Source organism: Mugil cephalus, chromosome 23 (genome assembly GCF_022458985.1).
Source record: "Mugil cephalus isolate CIBA_MC_2020 chromosome 23, CIBA_Mcephalus_1.1, whole genome shotgun sequence".
Lineage (NCBI taxonomy): Eukaryota > Metazoa > Chordata > Actinopteri > Mugiliformes > Mugilidae > Mugil > Mugil cephalus.
The window spans coordinates 4,742,441-4,759,596 of record NC_061792.1 but is presented as its reverse complement, the minus strand read 5'-3'; the positions used below and the strand labels follow the sequence as shown (position 1 = coordinate 4,759,596).

Genomic DNA, 17,156 nt, shown 5'->3' with positions numbered 1-17,156 from the left:
AAAGTATTTGATTTATTACCAATGGATGATTATGAACAAAAAAAAGAATATTCACCTTATTTCACCAGTTACGAATAGAAATAGAAATAGAATATAAATTATAGGTTCGTTCTGTAGTTCTTAAATAAAATAGTATGTAAAAATGCTGAAATTTATTTAAATACTATTTAAATACTAAATGGTATTTCAAAAATATATTTATAATATGTTCTAAAATAATAAAGTCAAAGGCTTTAGGGGGCATGTTTAGGCTTATGCGACTTATACAACACAGCGCATGCTCAAGGACGTCAAGCGTCTTCCTCGGCAATCTCCGTCGCTCCTTCGGCGGTTCTCGCCAGCTTCCGGGCGTCTCCGTTTAAACTCGGGCCCTTCCGGCGGCGCCGATTTTTTTTTCGCTGTCGTCGTCTCCCTCGTCCTCCTCTCCGTGTTGTTGTTCTCGGTGACGCGACGGAGGTGTAGCCTGACGCGGTCTCTTACGTGTCGGTCTGAATAAAAGTGGAGCTCCGTAGACCCGGGAGTGACGAAGCGAGTCTGTGTTGGTAAGAGGATACGCATCCCGTGTTTGCTAAACAGATAGATGGCTGCCCGGAGAGGTTATTTTGCGCCGAATATCTGCACAGAGCCGACAAAGAGATCATGGCGGCGGCGTTGCAGAGGCTCACAAAATGAGTCAGTCTCTGCAAGGCTCGCTGGCTCTCAACACAACCGAGACATAGGTATTAATATGGGAGTGGGCTTGAATTTTTTAATAAACTGTCTAGAAACGAGTTACAAAAGCAGTAAGCCACGTAACGCTAACGCTATTACATGTTTAAAAAATAAATAAAAAATAAGTGAAACATGTTTGAATGCGGGGTGCCCTAGTTGCAAACAAAACTGGCATACAATGCATGCAGACATTTCCCTCCATACAAGCGTGTGGCTAGAGACCTAACGGTGTGCTATTAGCTCGGGGCTACAGGATCACCTGGCAGCAAAGCGCCAAACTGCTGTTTGAGTCGTTGGTTAATGCGGAAGTCGATTTGAAACAGAGCCACGGTGATTTTTAAATAAGTTATCGCTTAGCGGGCAATGCGTTCCCCGTGTTAGCCTGCTAGCGTGCTAACACGGGGGAATGAAGCCTTTCGAGCCAGCTAGCGAGTTAGCCATGCTAACCGTGGCGGCGTAGGCTACACAGCTCGTTTGCTACCAGTTATTTAGCCTCTGATGGGAAGTGACTAAATTAATATATACAGCGTGATGCTTTAATGAATAATGACGCTACGCCGCTGCTGAATTGTTTTTATTTAGCAAGGAAAGTGCTACAAATATTAGCATGTTAGGCTAAGCCACACCCTCCTCCAGGCACAAGCATGCAAGTTGTGAATGATGCTGTGCGATACCGCTAGATTTTGTATCGATCCGATACCAAGTACATAGAGGGGACAGTATCACCGATATTGAGATTATTTTATTTATATATTTTCTCAGCAATGTAAATATTACCTAATTTTCATCACCTTTAAGTGTTTTTTTTTTTTTTGTAACTTTCCTTTTGGATTACTAGTCAGTTAAAACCAGTGCAGTATTTGGGAAAAGTAATATAAAAATGTAGATACGAACTGCTGTATTGTCACAAAAGTTTTTGTTCGGAAATGACACAAAATTGTCGCTTGAGAACGAATGAAAACATTTGTTGTCGGGCAGAGTATTCAGAAGCTATAATGCAATTGTAAAACTAAATGTTTCAATTCCAGTAAATGTCTTCATTTAAATAACACACTTCAGCAGGATTAAAGTATTATATTAAGGTCTTAGCAGAATTTATATATATTTAAGTTGTCAAAAGTAGTAAATGACCAGTTGTTAATTATTATTACCGAATGCTGAAGATGACTAAAATATTTCTTTACATCGCGTGAGTATCGACCCGATACCGACATGGTATCCATACCGTCGATACTTTGGACCGATCCGCCCGCCACTACTGAATGACTCATTGTAGTTTGGGGGCCACATTCAGCTCAATTTGAGCTCAAGCTGGGCGAGACCAGTAACACAGTGGCACAGTAACCTATACAGTTGGGTCTCAGTGTTGTGTTCTGTCCACTTCTCTGACTAAAGCAGTGCATAAATTAGAGATGGCAGTTATTTTTTTATTGAAAATTGCAGCCTTCTGTGTAATTCTCACACTGCCCCCTCCCACCCCCCTTCAGATTTTAAATGATCATGGAGGCTGCAGACACACAGCAAGGTGGCGAAACGGCTGTCTCGGAGTCTGAGGTCCAGCACATCACCCTGACACAGGTAAAAAAAAATAAATAAATAAAATCATGACTCAAGAGTCGTAAAGTGACGACCATTGAGGACTCGTCCTAATCTTTCACAATGTATGACTGCGCGCTACGGTTTCGCAGGCTTCCATAGCAGCCAGCCAGGTGTCCTCCAGCAGTCCCACAGTCACCCTAGTGCAGTTACCGAACGGCCAGACAGTCCAAGTGCACGGGGTGATCCAAGCTGCTCAGCCATCTGTCATCCAGTCCCCGCAAGTCCAGACAGTGCAGGTGAGAGCACGCCTGTTGCACGAAGCGCCATCTTTGACGTCCAAACGTTACCGCAATGGTTGCGATACCTCGTTTTTTCCCTCTCTCTTTTCAGATTTCGACCGTTGCCGAGAGCGAGGACTCTCAGGAATCCGTAGAGAGCGTGACAGATACTCAGAAGAGGAGAGAGATCCTGTCCAGACGGCCGTCGTACAGGTCTGTTCGCTCGGGGAAACCGGAATAGACGTGGTTTATAATAGCAGCGGCCTGTGTGAATTCTTAGCTTGTGTTCACCCTCTGCAGAAAGATCCTGAATGACTTATCGTCAGACGCTCCAGCGGTGCCTCGGATTGAGGAGGAGAAGTCGGAAGATGACTCAGCCCCTGCCATCACCACCGTCACAATGCCCACCCCCATCTATCAGACCAGCAGCGGCCAGTACAGTAAGTACTAGTCTAACTACTGCTTCACTACTCTACGCAGGATACAAGAAGATTTTTACAAGAAGTGATTCCTCTCTGCAGTTGCCATTACCCAGGGCGGAGCCATTCAGCTGGCTAACAACGGCACAGATGGAGTGCAGGGCTTGCAGACGCTCACCATGGCCAACGCCGCCGCCCAACCTGGAGCCACCATCCTCCAGTACGCCCAGACCAGCGACGGGCAGCAGATCCTAGTGCCCAGCAACCAAGTGGTCGTGCAAGGTGAGAGGACAACTCATCGGTCTCACCGTAAAGTTTTAACTTCACCAAACTTGCGCGTCACGGGTTATTTGTTTCGTTCTGTCCGTCAGCCGCCTCAGGCGACGTCCAGGCCTACCAGATCCGCACGGCCCCCACCAGCACCATCACCCCCTCGGTGGTCATGGCGACCTCGCCCGCGCTGGGCTCAACGGGAGGCACGGAGGAGGTCACGCGCAAAAGGGAGGTTCGGCTGATGAAAAACAGGTCGGTGTCTCCTGACGTTGAACGTGTTTTCACGTCGATTGAGCAGTTTTTGTCATTTGGTTTGGATGCATCGTCAGATTCTCAGAGAGTTGTCGCTTTTGTCGCGCAGGGAGGCCGCGCGCGAGTGTCGCAGGAAGAAGAAGGAGTACGTCAAGTGTCTGGAGAACCGCGTGGCCGTGCTGGAGAACCAGAACAAAACCCTCATCGAGGAACTCAAAGCCCTCAAAGACTTGTACTGCCACAAATCCGAGTAGGAGCGCCTGCCACGGGCCTACCAGGCGCCCCGTCTGTCACCATGTACAGAGACTCAGCACAGAGCCACGCATCCGGATTCCGACTCCCCTCCCCTTTTCTACTCTTACGCTTTCTTTTTAAAAACTGCGGAAAAAAGTCTATATAACGTGACTCAACAGGAATATATGAAAGAAAACAAAAACGACCCCGTCCTACTTTTGAATTTGGAACTCTCTTCCGCGAACGGGATGAGGAGGAGGAGGCGACGACGGCGGCGGCGGCGGCGGCGCACGGAACGAACCGAGACAAACAAACAGGGTCCTCGTGGTGAAGCGGCGCCACGGAGGGAAACATTCCAGTCACTGGTGCCTGGGACAAACCGGGCGACATCACCAGCAACGGAGAACGTTTCCACAGGGGGACTGATTTGGAGAGGTTACCTTCGCGTGCGGCGTTTGTATCCATAACTTTTCGCGCTCTTGCATTAACATCTATTATTATTATTATTATTAACGCTTTGGACTGTAGATGGGATTTTTTTTATCTTTGAGCTGTGTTTTTGGGTTTATTAGTTTATATGCTTCCGTAAATGCCATTTATTTTTGTTTTATTTTTACTTTAAAAAAAAAAAAATTACTTTGCCTTCATCTGACATGTACAAAAAGCTAGTTGTAAAAGGAATTTCATGTTAACTGCAGCGTAACAAATATAAAGAGACTGAACGGCAGCGAATCTTTCAAGTGGACGTTCCTGCGACAATACTGTTCCTCATAATGAGCAGTAAATAAATGGTTAAATTTTTCATTTGTTTGGATTATGGATTTTGCAATCCATTCTTTTGTTTTTAAAGAACGAACTACTTTGGAAACAAAAACCCAAACAAATAAGAGCCTTACTTGTTATGCAACGACTTTGTTAATGTGGTTACACGTCACTGGAATCATTGGCTGCCTGGTTTGTTTGCAGATGATACTGTCTTATTCAATTTGAGTTTATTCTGTCTAATTTGAGGGTAACAAAATCGCTGCACAGTCGGAGGTTTGTAGGTTTCTATTACGAATCCAGGACTTTGTCTGCGTGGCGGCGGCGTCATCTCTTCGCGGGAAGCGGCATGCGCACTTTTGTTGCAATCTACAATCCGACGACATTTCGCCCGAGTTATCAGGAAAATGTTGCCCGTCTCGTTGCTAATCATGCATTTAATCGGGCGCTGTTCATTTTGTGCAGCGTCGAATAGTACAAACACCCCACAAAAGGATTGTAAAGTGCAACCAAAACAAACAAAAAAAATTCCCGTCAACAAAATGGATATTTTCATGGTAATGGAATGCCATATTGTATTCTTTAGGTATTATGTATAGTCATGAAATAGTATGCTTTTTTTTATGTTGCTTCTCAGTATTTTTTTTTTTTATTCACAATTTCTAATTGTCCGCACCAACTTGTATAAAACAGTGCATTATGTTAGAGCTATTCAGATATTACACTTTTGGCAGCTGTTAATAATAAATGTGTTTCTGGTAATTTTGAGTCTGAATGAGGGGGTTTTCATGTCACAAGTCCTCCCTTGGTGGCAGCTTTTGCGCTTTATACACGTGGATGTCTCTTTGTTTGTCGTAGTGGACCTCTTCCACTCTGAAACGCTGCCGGAGCATGCCCAGAAAGGCGGTGTCTCGCTCGTAGCGGATCTTGCAGGCGAGCAACACCGCCGTGGTGTCCGAGCACAAGTGCTCCAGAGTCCGCAGCAGGGGCGCGAACGTGTCCTCCAGGTAAACGATGTCGGCTCCCAGCACCAGATCGAACCCCCCGGGCGGGAAGCGCTCGAGACCCTCCCCCCAGGACAGCTCGGACACGACCGCCGATCCCCGGCAGTCTGCAGGTAGGTTGGTCTTCACGTTGGCGGAGAGGAAGTCTAAAGCAGGTTCTCTGTCTGTGATTATTACATGTGCACCTGGAAATATTTACATTCATTAAAGGGTTATGTTTATATTAATGGTCTTCATTAAGAAGGCGGTGATTATACTCACCCATCAGAGCTGCAACAATGCCCACGAGTCCAGTGCCAGCTCCCAGTTCAATCACCCGCCTCCCCTTGAGCTCCACTCCCCCGAGCTCCAGGTACATGCACGTGACGACGGCCTGCAAACAAATACGTCATCAGGAACGAATACAGTAGGAGTGTTGATTAACTCCGGGCTCAGGTCACTCACCGCATCCCACACAACTGCCGCCACCCCGAGCTTTTTCCAGTCCTGAGCAAGACGGATGTCGCGGTTGGCGAAACGAAACTGCGCCGACGAATTGTGCAATTTCGAAAGCGCCGGTAGCGGATTTTCTACATACGGAACTAGAGCCATGCTGTGAATTAACGGCATGAACTGCGCTATGTAGTCATAGCTCGACTAGCGTCCATTGGCGCATGCAAGCTTCCGTGGTGAAGCTCTTCTTTGTGGGTTTAAGACAGCTGCCGGACTCATTACCGCCACCTCCTGGAGCAAATTCATCTTTTCATATCATCTGTAATCTCACCGATAAAACCCAAAATTTCCTTTCTCGTCATTTTAGAATTAGCTGCCTTTTAAACTTATATAAATAAAAAACTAAGTGGACTGCTTTGTGTCCAGATAATTGTAAAAGTTACCCCAGCCAATCACGTAACAGCTTTGTCGAACGTAAGAAATTAAAAAGCTCATCCAAATGTTTGTTTTTTTTTTTTGTTTTTCCCTCAACGAACGTAGCAGAGGGGGCGTGGGCGCGTCCGCCATATTGGATGTGGCAGCCCCGTAAACTTCATAAAGTGCTTTTCTACAAAGTGCTTTAAGCTAATGCCTCTTATTCACACACACACACACACTAATATATTTGGGAAACAAATAGGCACCAAAAACAACATAGAACTTTTACTTCTTATGTTTAGGTTATAGGTAAGCACCAAACCAACGCATGTATTTTTCTAATGTTTTTATGAGTGTTTACATATGCTAATGTGAGTAACACTGTTACTGTGATGATTTAACATTTAATCTGTGTCTATAATAACCAGATCCTGAAATGTAGATGCAACATGAGGGTTTTCTGAATAAAGAGCACTAACGTTTACATTTATCTGATTTCGATTCATCGTTTTTATATTGATGAACATACTGTATGTACATAAATATATGTATATATTTCTCCACATTTGTATTTTAATTTTACCTGAATGTGTATCCAGCTGCTTTTTCAACTCTTCATTCCTCAGCCTCTTCGCCTTGAGATCCTGCAGAAGACCGCTCACGATGTTCTTTGCCCTCCTCTCTCTGTCCTTTGCGTTCCTCCTCTCTCTTTCCAGACTCTCCACCCTGGCCAGGGCTTCCCTGAGTCTGACCTTCAGGTCATCATGTGATGAAGGCAGGGCATAGGAGTGGTCCTAGGACAAACAAGGATGAAAATATTATAAATCGTGTTTATATTGCATCACTCAGTCCATCACATCTTAACCAGTACTGTGTTGTCAACTATCCCACATTCTTAATCTTATCATTCCTCAGCTGTACTGCCAACACCAACAAAAAAATTAGAAGAAGAAGAGAAACAGAGCTGCTAGAAGAACCGTCTGAGGGATAGCGTGAATCTTACCCGCACCAGAATTAGCGTGAACATTACGTACGAGATTAAAAAATGTACTATTATCCGTCTGGTTGTTGTTTAAATGCCGGTCCGCCGCATGAACAACTCTTGTTTATTATATCGTGTAATTGGTCAACCGGAAAACGGGCCGTATTAACCTGGTATTATCCCACTGAAAAAACATGTATCGCCACCTAGTGTAGAGGAGGAGAACAGTTATTCAATTTTCTTGCGCTGCATGTAAACTGGGACAAGAACTGTAGTGAGAAAGTCGAATTTTGAGCATAGCTCGATTAAGCTCTGCATGTAAACGCACTGACTGTGTGTGTGTGAGGTGACAAGAGGTTTGAATATAACCGGGGCCATAATGCTCACAGCTGTTTGAGGCATTATTACTCACAACAGTGGGCACAGGCAGGGGCTCGGGCTCGGGCTCTCGGACAGGCTGGGAACGGTCCAGCGACAGGGTCTCCCGCGCCTTCCTTGAGGTCCGAGACGTCCTGGTAGGCGCTGGCTAAAGCGAAGGATAAAATGTTGAAATCATCTCATGGTGTAATCCAAAAATAACGTCACTGATTCCTTCACATTCGAAAAAAAAACATTTTCAGCATAGAATTACAGTATCCTTACAGCATAGTGACGCACTTACCGCTTGGAGATGAGCTGGGAAAGAGAAGACTGAAGGAACGACTCCAGCTCTGATCCTCACCGTCTGACCTGTCCTGTCAAAGTCCTCCGGTCTGAAATGCTCACTGCAGAGCATGGACGACGCGCTAGCAGAAAAGCCCTTCCTTCTGACAGCTGCTTCCCATTGCTTTCTCAGCTCTTTAGCTTTGGGAAACCTACCACAGTATGTGAAAAGTTAGCTAAGCAGCTAACAACAACAACCAGAGTGGTTACTTCAGGCCACTTTAGCTGAGTAGGAAAGACCTCTTGGTTGTTTGCAGGCTGGTTTCACTGCTTTTTAAGACCCAAAAATGTCATAATAATCCCTTTGGTAGAAAATATTGATTGTTTCCTCCATTCAAAACTTAAAGTTTCCCATTTGTTATCGATAGTCTTTTCATTTTTGTTCCATTGTGGTGCAGAACAGAGCCAACATAACGTACACAAGTCTCCATCGTGGCTCAGTAGGAGCCATTTTGTTAATCCTGCAAAAAGACTTTTTAGTTCGGGACTTTTTTTTCCCAAATAAAGAGAAATAATAATAACACCTCCAATACTTAAAGCAAATACCGACAGACCAATGAAGAGAGAGGTTTGCAACATCCCAAATTCTCCTCAAGACATGTGGCATAACTCTGCCACTCTTTTCTCAATCTATTCAAATTAGACTAATTATTTTCGATAGATTTCCTTACTGTTTCCTCACTGTTGCTATGTCAACAAGTAACAGCTAACAGCCGACGTTAGCGGCTGTTAGCTAGATTTGCGCAGCCGTCCGAACAACAACCCGTACAATCACAAATTGCCATATTTAAATCAACTGCAACTACCAACAGTTACACCCCTTAACCCCCCTTTTCATTCTTACCTGTGAAAAGTAATGCCGCGGTATCTGGTTAGTACTGTAAACCGGTTGGTACAATTCACTGCAGCACACGAATGAGGCATCTTCTCGCTCTCTCTCCGATCGCTCCACTTTGCCACATCCAAAATGGCGGCGACGTCGACGGACGATTCAGCGCTAAATGCGGCGTCTTCATATGTCTATGGAACTAAACACCACGCGGCAGCAATAGGATTTCCGCTTTTGTATTTAAAAAATTAAAGTACTTCGCTTAGACTTGCGTTTGTAGGAGAAATTGGAGCTTTAAACATTGATCAAAAAATAAAATACGTATTTGTACTCATACTGAAATAATATCAAAAATATAAAAGTAAACGAGAGTCGAGCGATTTTAGTTTCACCGCGGTTAATGAATATATTCATAACTAGTTAATTAAATCATGCCGCACGAGGGACTTGGGACATTTATATATATTTTTTTGTTCAACGACACCTTTACTTTGAAATTCAGCAGCCGGAAGTCACCTCTGAACTGAAGCGCTTCGAGTGATTTGACATCCAAGACGTGTCTCCTGCGAAATGCGACGAGATGAGAGCTAACGTTTGCTACCTTCCAAACACCCGCAGCGCTTCCGCCTTCTTATTCGCCTCCACGGTCTTGTCCAGCCGGTGAAGTTGTCGCCGTCCCCGTTTCGCAGAAGGGCGCTCGACTGCGACAGAGCCTTCGGACTCCGCAGTGCAAAAATGGATCAATCCGTGAAGCCAGGAATGGATTGAAGGTGCGGAAAGCTAGCGTTAGCCGGCTAGCCATGGAGGGAGACAGGGGAGCTTGTGACTTTGCCTTGTCAGATTCAATTCCGTAAAATGACTTGATATTAGACGCTCACCACCCAAAACTATTCGGCCCACGCACATAATATTCGTGTTAACGTGCGCCAGTGCTATGCTGCGCATACGCCCTGAATATGTCAGCTGTCCTGCACATACCGCAGACACACACTTAGCTGTCATTACATAGATCTACTCTGAAGCAAGGGGTTTTCAGGTTGAAGCAAAAACACAATATTCCCTAATACACTAAATACATCCTGAACATGCAAATGCATTCACACTGAAAACCAGATTTAAATTTGCCATTTTTATCCGGTCCCTCAAAGATTTGGCTTAAAGTTGCTTAAGTTGCAGAAAACCCCTGCAGCCCCAGTGTTGTCCGACTAGTAGGTGGTCCCTGCTCCACTTGCATGGGAAGCAGCGCCGGCCGTAGCAGGACTGTCCTAGGTCAACGATGGGGGGGTCGGTGTCTTGCTGCATCTCTCCCGGTGAGAGTCCCAAGATCCACAGGAGAGAGGTGGAGCTCGAGGAGTGTCCCATCACCACCACCGAGGACGTGAGCGAGGACACCGGGACGTACCTGCAGCACATCAGCGACAGGGAGCTCCCTGATGGTGCGTGGGGACTGCTTGTTTGAAATGGGAGTCTTGTTGCTGTTTCGTGTGTCCATGTGTGTGTTGTGATGATGTCCTTTCTTCAGTAAACCAGCGTGGCTACTTTTAGAGATGAGTTATTTCCTTTCACGCAGGTGCAGAATGTTAACGCTAGCTGCCCATGTAACGTTGGTTACATATTGTAACCCTAGGTTCTAGGAGTGCGTGTTGCCGTCATGCAAGCTGTCAAAAAGCACATTATTGGAGCTAAAACTAATACTAGTATCCTATAACTTTATTGGTTTTTGGGACATCTGGTATTCTGTGTACACGCATATGAGTTTCAAAAATATTTTCATCCCACAGAACTGGCCCAAGAGGCCAACCCGTCCGACCACCCCAGAGCCAGCACCCTCTTCCTCAACAAGTCGCAGACAGATGGTCAGTATTTTTCCTCATTTCTTAATTTTTTCCCCCCCACACACTGAAATCTCACAGACATGTTTATGTCTTCCCATTCCAGTGCGTGAGAAAAGGAAAAGCAACTACATGAATCATGTAAGTGGCAACACTCACGTTTGGTGTGGTTTGGGTCATTTAGCGACATTTTTAAGCATTCGCTCTTTACTTTAAGCATCATCACTGTTTCTGTTCTACCAGACATCCCCAGGGCTCCTGACAAAAAAGTTCAGTTCCTGTTCAACGATATTCATCGATGATAGCACAGTCAGCCAACCCAACCTCAAGAGCACCATCAAATGGTAAGCGATGCGGGCAACAAAATGTCAACAGACTTCCTTTCATGGTAGTTGCAAGAGACGTGGCGTGCGTAACATTCGGTAATACTACAACTATGTACAGAGAGAAGTTTATACCTAGTTATTAATTGAATGTCTGTTGTTTTCTGTTTCAGCGTTGCCTTGGCAATATACTATCACATAAAAAACAGGTAGGAAAAGTCTATAATAATGCCATAAATGTTACCTTTTATAGCTCTACGGTATTGGTTAATGGAAAGTCTGTTTTGTATCATGAGATAAAGGTAACACAATATGCACATTTAACATGAGCTTGGTAATTCTCCTATAGAGATTCAAACCGTTCGTTGGACATATTCGATGAGAAGAAGCACCCTCTGACGGTGAGTTTAGGTGTTTTCACCGTCACACAAAACAGCATTTTTTACTACGATCGCGGATCAGCAATTCCGATCCTCTGTCCAACAGCGAGAAAAGGTTCCAGATGACTACTCCGTGGTAGACCCCGAGCACAAACTCATCTACCGCTTCATAAGAACACTATTCAGCTCCGCGCAGCTGACTGCCGAGTGCGCCATCGTCACTTTGGTTAGTTCACAGCGCCCAATTTGTCCAATTTAATGAATAATAACAAGACGCATACAGCATATGCCTTTATTTCGACTATCTTTTGTTCAGGTATACCTGGAAAGGCTGTTGACATACGCCGAGATGGACATTTGTCCCTGCAACTGGAAGCGCATCGTTCTCGGCGCCATCCTGCTGGCCTCCAAAGTCTGGGACGACCAGGCTGTGTGGAACGTCGACTACTGTCAGATCCTCAAAGACATCACTGTGGAGGACATGTGAGTGGCACCTCTAACTCCCAAAAGTACCGTCGTTTCAACAAACACCAACTCGTTGCAGCCCCCAAAACATTTTCTCTGACATACTTTGCAGGAATGAGATGGAGCGTCACTTCCTGGAGCTGCTCCAGTTCAACATCAACGTCCCTGCCAGCGTCTACGCCAAGTATTACTTTGACCTGCGCTCACTGGCTGACGACAACAACCTCAATTTCCCTCTGGAGCCGCTCAGCAACAAGCGGGCCCAAAAACTGGAGGTAAGTCCTGTCCAAGGCAACGTTTACATCTTACCTTTTATGTCTTGGCGTTCCATCTTGTTTTGCTGTTGGGTAGTAACAGTTTTGTGTATGCTGTCGTCGCTAGGCCATCTCCAGGCTGTGTGAGGACAAGTACAAGGACCTGAGTAAATCTGCTATGAAGAGGTCTGTCAGCGCCGACAACCTCATCGGCGTCAAGAACTCCCAGGCCGTGCTGTCTTAAGCTCCGCCATCGTCAATCAGCCGAGGAGGAGGAGGAGGAGGCCACGTTTGTCGAGGAGGGACATAGATTACGTTAAGATCAGCTACTGAAAAGTTTTAGTACAAAATGCTGAATGTCCATTTTGGAGAGGAAAAACAACAAAAAAAAAATGGATGTTTACCGTACAATGTCACTTAAAATATAATGAATCCAGTCTGTATGTGTTCATTACAAGGAGCTTCAGCTTTTTGCCTTTTAAGCATGGTATTAAGGTGAAATATTCTGCAGACTGTCACTTTTTTTTTTTTTAAATGGTGGATGTCTACAACTGGAAGGAATCAGCATGAAAACGCTTCCTGAAGTCACACAGACTGAGGACCTAGTCTTATTTGGGGGGTGAGCAATATCTCTCCGTCAACCACATCCCCAGTCCCGTATTCAAATGAAACTACCCTGTGGTGTAGTTCTGCACATGGACACAGAGTAGACAACGTTTTTTGCTTACTATGTAGGCCCCTATAGCTGTGAAATGTACAAGACTTTATTTAATTCAAATAAATTTCACTCGCTGTTTAAAGTTGAGGCTGCTTAGGTGGGAAAGTGTGTGTCGTGGTGGTTTTTGTTTGCAGGAGCTGCTTATGATGCTGGTTATCATTGGAAAATTCCTTAAACATCACAGATTTATATTTATTGATATTGGCAAAGCACCTATTTCAGCTACCTGCCTTGCAGGTCAAGTTGGTTATGTATTTTAAGCCTGGATTATAAGAGTACGGTGTAATATGTACCAATGTTAAGCTTTGGACGTCCTTTGGAGAAGTGCATTAGGTTTTCCAAAATGGGAAGCAACAGAAAGTTATGTGTAGGTTAGGTTCTCTAAATTCACAAACTCTTGACAGTCACAGAAATATAAGTGTCTAATTTTCCAGTTAAACGTAAGTGTAATAAAAGAAAAAGAAGAAGGCGATCAACTATGACGACAAACACTGAGCCATTTTTCACAGTGGTTGTGTAATTACTGCCACCACCTGAAGGGGGAGACAAATGTCCTGTACTGTTAAGGGATAACAGCATTCAGTTCACAGTCCCGTTTTAGGAAGAGCTGTCCAGCATGTAAAATGCTGAGCACACCCCATCTCCTTAGATGAATCTGACTCTGGTTGGGAGACTGATTGCAGTCTGTCTTGCACATTGTGAACGCAATAGATGGTTGGTTTTCCATTTAGAAGCCCCATCACCATTACCATCCCAGATCCATCATGATCACATGACACACAGAGGTTCTCAAAAAATACTTGAGAAAATTGCACAATCAGGGCTGATGAACTGGTAAAACGTAAAAGAAAGTTGATAGAAGGGTGGCACAGTCAACTGCCATAGGACCTGGCTACCTTTTCACATTGAGGAAACAAAAAAATAACATCAGAGCCTAGTACTCCTGACTCACGGAACTGCATAGTCTTGCCAAAGCGATTAATTTACTAGCCTTTGAGACCCCCTGTCTTAGAATGACCTTCTAGTGAGACTGAAGTATAAGTCTTTAAAATACAGCACCTCTAACATGAAGGTTTTCATACGGATATTTTCATTCACTGCAACTCTAAAACGGACGTTTATTTTATGAATGCCTATGAATCCTATGTTTTATATTAATTTGTGTTTCAGGTGCAATATTTACTTCCTCTTAGCTCTCAGGTGGGCTCCTAAGAGGAAATATCTGGCTCTACAGATAATGTTTGATCAAGAGCAGATGGTGCGCAATGGCTTTTCGGTCTGCCTGTGTACAGCCCCTACTTTAATTGTAATGTCATAGACACAATTCAGATGATTGTACTCAATGAGCTAGGCTACTACACTAATACGATGTACTTACCCCCAATCTGTCCAACATGATGGATGGCTCTGATGAACGCAAGGGAAACTTTTCTACTGAATTTTTGTTGCATTCCTTTGCTTTGTCCTTGTCTCATCCCCAGCCAAAGGATTCCTTTTTTCTTACAGTAAGTAATACAGGCAGGTACTGTTGCAAACAGCATATCCTGATCAAAAACATGTCAGTTGCAGGATCGGGATGAGTTTGACGACCGCTTCGGTTGCATTGTCGTCTCTTGTTCGAAAGGAAACTGAGACTTTTGGAAGCTGGTGCATGGAGTTTGATGTGTTGGATGTTTTTCTTCCCTGACATCCCAGATGATATTAATCTGTCGTGGAATCCACTACCTCAGGGTGATCAATACCCACAATGTCCACATCAGCTAAGGTTTCATTTGGCTGATCAGTGGAGCAGTGAGTTTTCATGGAGACCTAGTCCTGAGCCAGACGGAGTGTGGCTTCCAGAAACATACCAGTGGGCTCTTGTGCAATGCCGTTTCCACCAAGGACCATATCGCATTTTCCACTGAGGAGAACATGCTGGTGTTTTCGCACCCATCTGCCTTGACAGTTTTGCATATTGGCCATCTGCTACTGCTATCGGTGCCTTTATAGGTCATAGGAAGGGAGAAACGCTAGGTCCTAGGATCAAACGACTTTACTTCTATCAAAAAGTCCAATCTACAGTCATTTAGACTGAGGTGGAGAGGCTTCAGAACAGCGATGAAAGAACCAGAGAGGACCCATCATCTCAGGTTGAGCTGCCCTATCCCTTGTCTGTCTGTTGTGTCCTTGGGCAAGACACTTAACCCACCTAGCTCCCAGTGTGAACTCCACTGGTGTATGATTGTGAGTGAGTGATGTTTAGTGGTGGTCGGAGAGGCCGTAGGCCTGGATTGGCAGCCACGTGTCCGTCAGTCTGCCCCACGGCAGCTGTGACTACCAAGGTAGTTTACCACCACCAGGGGCATTCGGACACTGAATCTCCAGATGACCACTTGAGCAGAACCAAAATTTCTGAGAGGCGTCCGAGAGGGTACACCCTGGACAGGTCGGCAGTCTATCTCAGGGCTAACACCAAGAGACAGACAACCATTCACGCTCACACCTATGGTCTATTTAGAATCGCCAGTGAACCTAACAAGCTATATCTTGGGATGAGCTGCTGGAGAGAACCCACGCAGACACATTGAGAACATGCATACTGATTTGTGGATTTGAACCAAGACGGTGTCGGTTTTGAAGGAATCAGCATTGTCAGCATTTCCCTCCAGTGCACCGGGGTGAGCATGAATCAAGTGTACTCTTGAGGACAGATCAAAGATCAAGTCCCTTGTGTGACCTTGCACAAAGCATTTACATTGTGGCTTTGTTCTTTTGCAGTTACATATTTCAACCAGCAGAGACGCACATTCAGAAGTGGAGAGCAATATTCATTGGAGTCCCAGATGAAAGTAGGCAATGTAGACTGCAAACCTCTGAATTTAGACCCTAGTTGTAGTGGAGCCGATAGGCGGATGTTCGCTGGACAACCAAGATGAAGTTGATTTAAGGAGAACTGTATGAAGGTAAAGTGACAGAACAACATTGAATTTAAAGAGCAGAGACGTAGGACTAGAACTGTCTCCAAGAACATGGGCAAGCAGATGATTGGGTGCTTGAGGAATGACGTTGAAACTGCAAATGTGGAGACTAAATTTACTAATCTTTCATTAAAGGTTCAGTTTCACTAAATGCAGCAGTTGAATCTAGAGAAATTCAATACTGTTAAAAACACTTTTTGCACACGCCTCAACACTGCATGAATTCTAAAAACAATGTGTGATTGGTACAAAGTAAAACAGGTTTTACAGGTGTTTAGATGTTTAAGAAAAAGGAGGGTTGTTTCTGGAAATATGTCTTTGCAGTTGTGACTCATGATCTTGGTTGTTGATGAAATAACATTTGAGAGAGAACAGAGGTGTGTTTTTTAATTTGCGACCTGCCCATTACAGTGCTGAACATAGTGTCCTTTACTAATTTTTTTTGCAGTGTACCCAAGCAGAGAGGTGTAGAAGCTGGTTGTGGAATTGTAGTACCCGTCTGCAACCTCAAAGGGGCAGCGCTGCAGTTTATAAGACTTCTGACCTGACTGCAGGTGTGAGATTAGTCCATTGTGTTAATGCGACATCCTCTTGACTCTTCTTTTTTCTTTGTTTTTGTGCTTTGGTGCAGCTCGCTTGTACCATCGCCCGCCCGGAGGATGGAGATCGATACAATCAGACCTCCTATACGTGATGGATGAATATTTGCAGATGATGTTGCTGATGATTCTGAAGGGGCGAATAGTCAGCGTGCCACTGACAAGCCATGTATGATATGTTAAATCCTATTTGAAGGTCTTTATGAAGTCAGTTTATTTGCACACTTTTGTCAACTCACACCGGTGTGGCCACGCAGCAGCTGTCATAATCTGAAATGAATAGTGTGTGTTCATGTACAAGTGTGTGTCCTGCAGGGATCACAGTGCCGGTGCAGCTTCATTAATCTCCCAGCGTCACGGGACTTGTCTGAACTCTAAAAGAGGGCCACGGAGAACAAGCTGTCCCCCCCGGGGAGTCACTCCGTTTACCCTCCACGCACCCGGGTCACTCTTCACATCACACGCTGCTCAAACTGTACAATGTCAAACTGCCGCTCGCGCAATATGTGTGTGCGTGTGCGATGTGGTGCATGATTGCCGTTTACCCATGCATGGAGAGCGATACAGTAGGAGGCAAGGGGTGAGTGTTAGACAGCGAGATGTTTGCGGCAATATGTGGGTCATACTGTGTGTGTTGCATTATTTCTTCAAACAGCAAAAGGTAAAACTGTGCAACTCAAATATTTATTTCCCCTTAATAATACATAGGAGCGCTTATATACTTACTACATTACAAAACATACTGCTATGAATATACAAAGACTCACACCTAGGGATACATTAGGGTTCAA

At 44.7% G+C, this 17,156-nt stretch overlaps 3 protein-coding genes across 5 annotated transcripts; 2 read left to right on the top strand and 1 right to left on the bottom strand.

Moving 5' to 3' along the window:
• Positions 1–381: 381 nt before the first annotated feature.
• LOC125000838 (cyclic AMP-responsive element-binding protein 1-like) lies at positions 382–5,230 on the top strand. 2 transcript variants are annotated; one of them, XM_047576529.1, is made up of 8 exons: positions 382–542; positions 2,199–2,289; positions 2,400–2,546; positions 2,641–2,741; positions 2,829–2,968; positions 3,050–3,229; positions 3,319–3,472; positions 3,582–5,230. In XM_047576529.1, the coding sequence occupies exons 2-8, from the start codon at positions 2,206–2,208 to the stop codon at positions 3,724–3,726; spliced, it is 951 nt and encodes a 316-aa protein (XP_047432485.1). In that variant the 5' UTR covers positions 382–542; positions 2,199–2,205; the 3' UTR covers positions 3,727–5,230. The 2 variants fall into 2 exon arrangements, with proteins under 2 accessions (XP_047432485.1, XP_047432486.1); XM_047576530.1 differs by lacking the exon at positions 382–542 and adding an exon at positions 549–719.
• On the bottom strand, positions 4,228–9,182 carry mettl21a (methyltransferase 21A, HSPA lysine). Of its 2 annotated transcripts, XM_047576532.1 has the most exons (6): positions 8,850–9,182; positions 7,965–8,157; positions 7,716–7,829; positions 6,905–7,115; positions 5,734–5,845; positions 5,505–5,657 (listed from the first exon to the last, which is right to left on the bottom strand). In XM_047576532.1, the coding sequence occupies exons 1-5, from the start codon at positions 8,927–8,929 to the stop codon at positions 5,781–5,783; spliced, it is 663 nt and encodes a 220-aa protein (XP_047432488.1). In that variant the 5' UTR covers positions 8,930–9,182; the 3' UTR covers positions 5,505–5,657; positions 5,734–5,780. The 2 variants fall into 2 exon arrangements, with proteins under 2 accessions (XP_047432487.1, XP_047432488.1); XM_047576531.1 differs by lacking the exons at positions 6,905–7,115; positions 7,716–7,829; positions 7,965–8,157; positions 8,850–9,182 and adding an exon at positions 5,917–6,537 and having other exon boundaries at positions 4,228–5,657.
• Positions 9,183–9,403: 221 nt separating this feature from the next.
• LOC125000837 (cyclin-Y-like protein 1) lies at positions 9,404–12,911 on the top strand. The gene is made up of 10 exons (XM_047576528.1): positions 9,404–10,270; positions 10,616–10,690; positions 10,773–10,807; positions 10,910–11,010; positions 11,163–11,198; positions 11,339–11,390; positions 11,476–11,595; positions 11,686–11,852; positions 11,947–12,109; positions 12,216–12,911. Exons 1-10 carry the CDS (start codon positions 10,111–10,113, stop codon positions 12,330–12,332), a joined length of 1,026 nt encoding a protein of 341 aa, XP_047432484.1. The 5' UTR covers positions 9,404–10,110; the 3' UTR covers positions 12,333–12,911.
• The last annotated feature ends 4,245 nt before the right edge of the window (positions 12,912–17,156 follow it).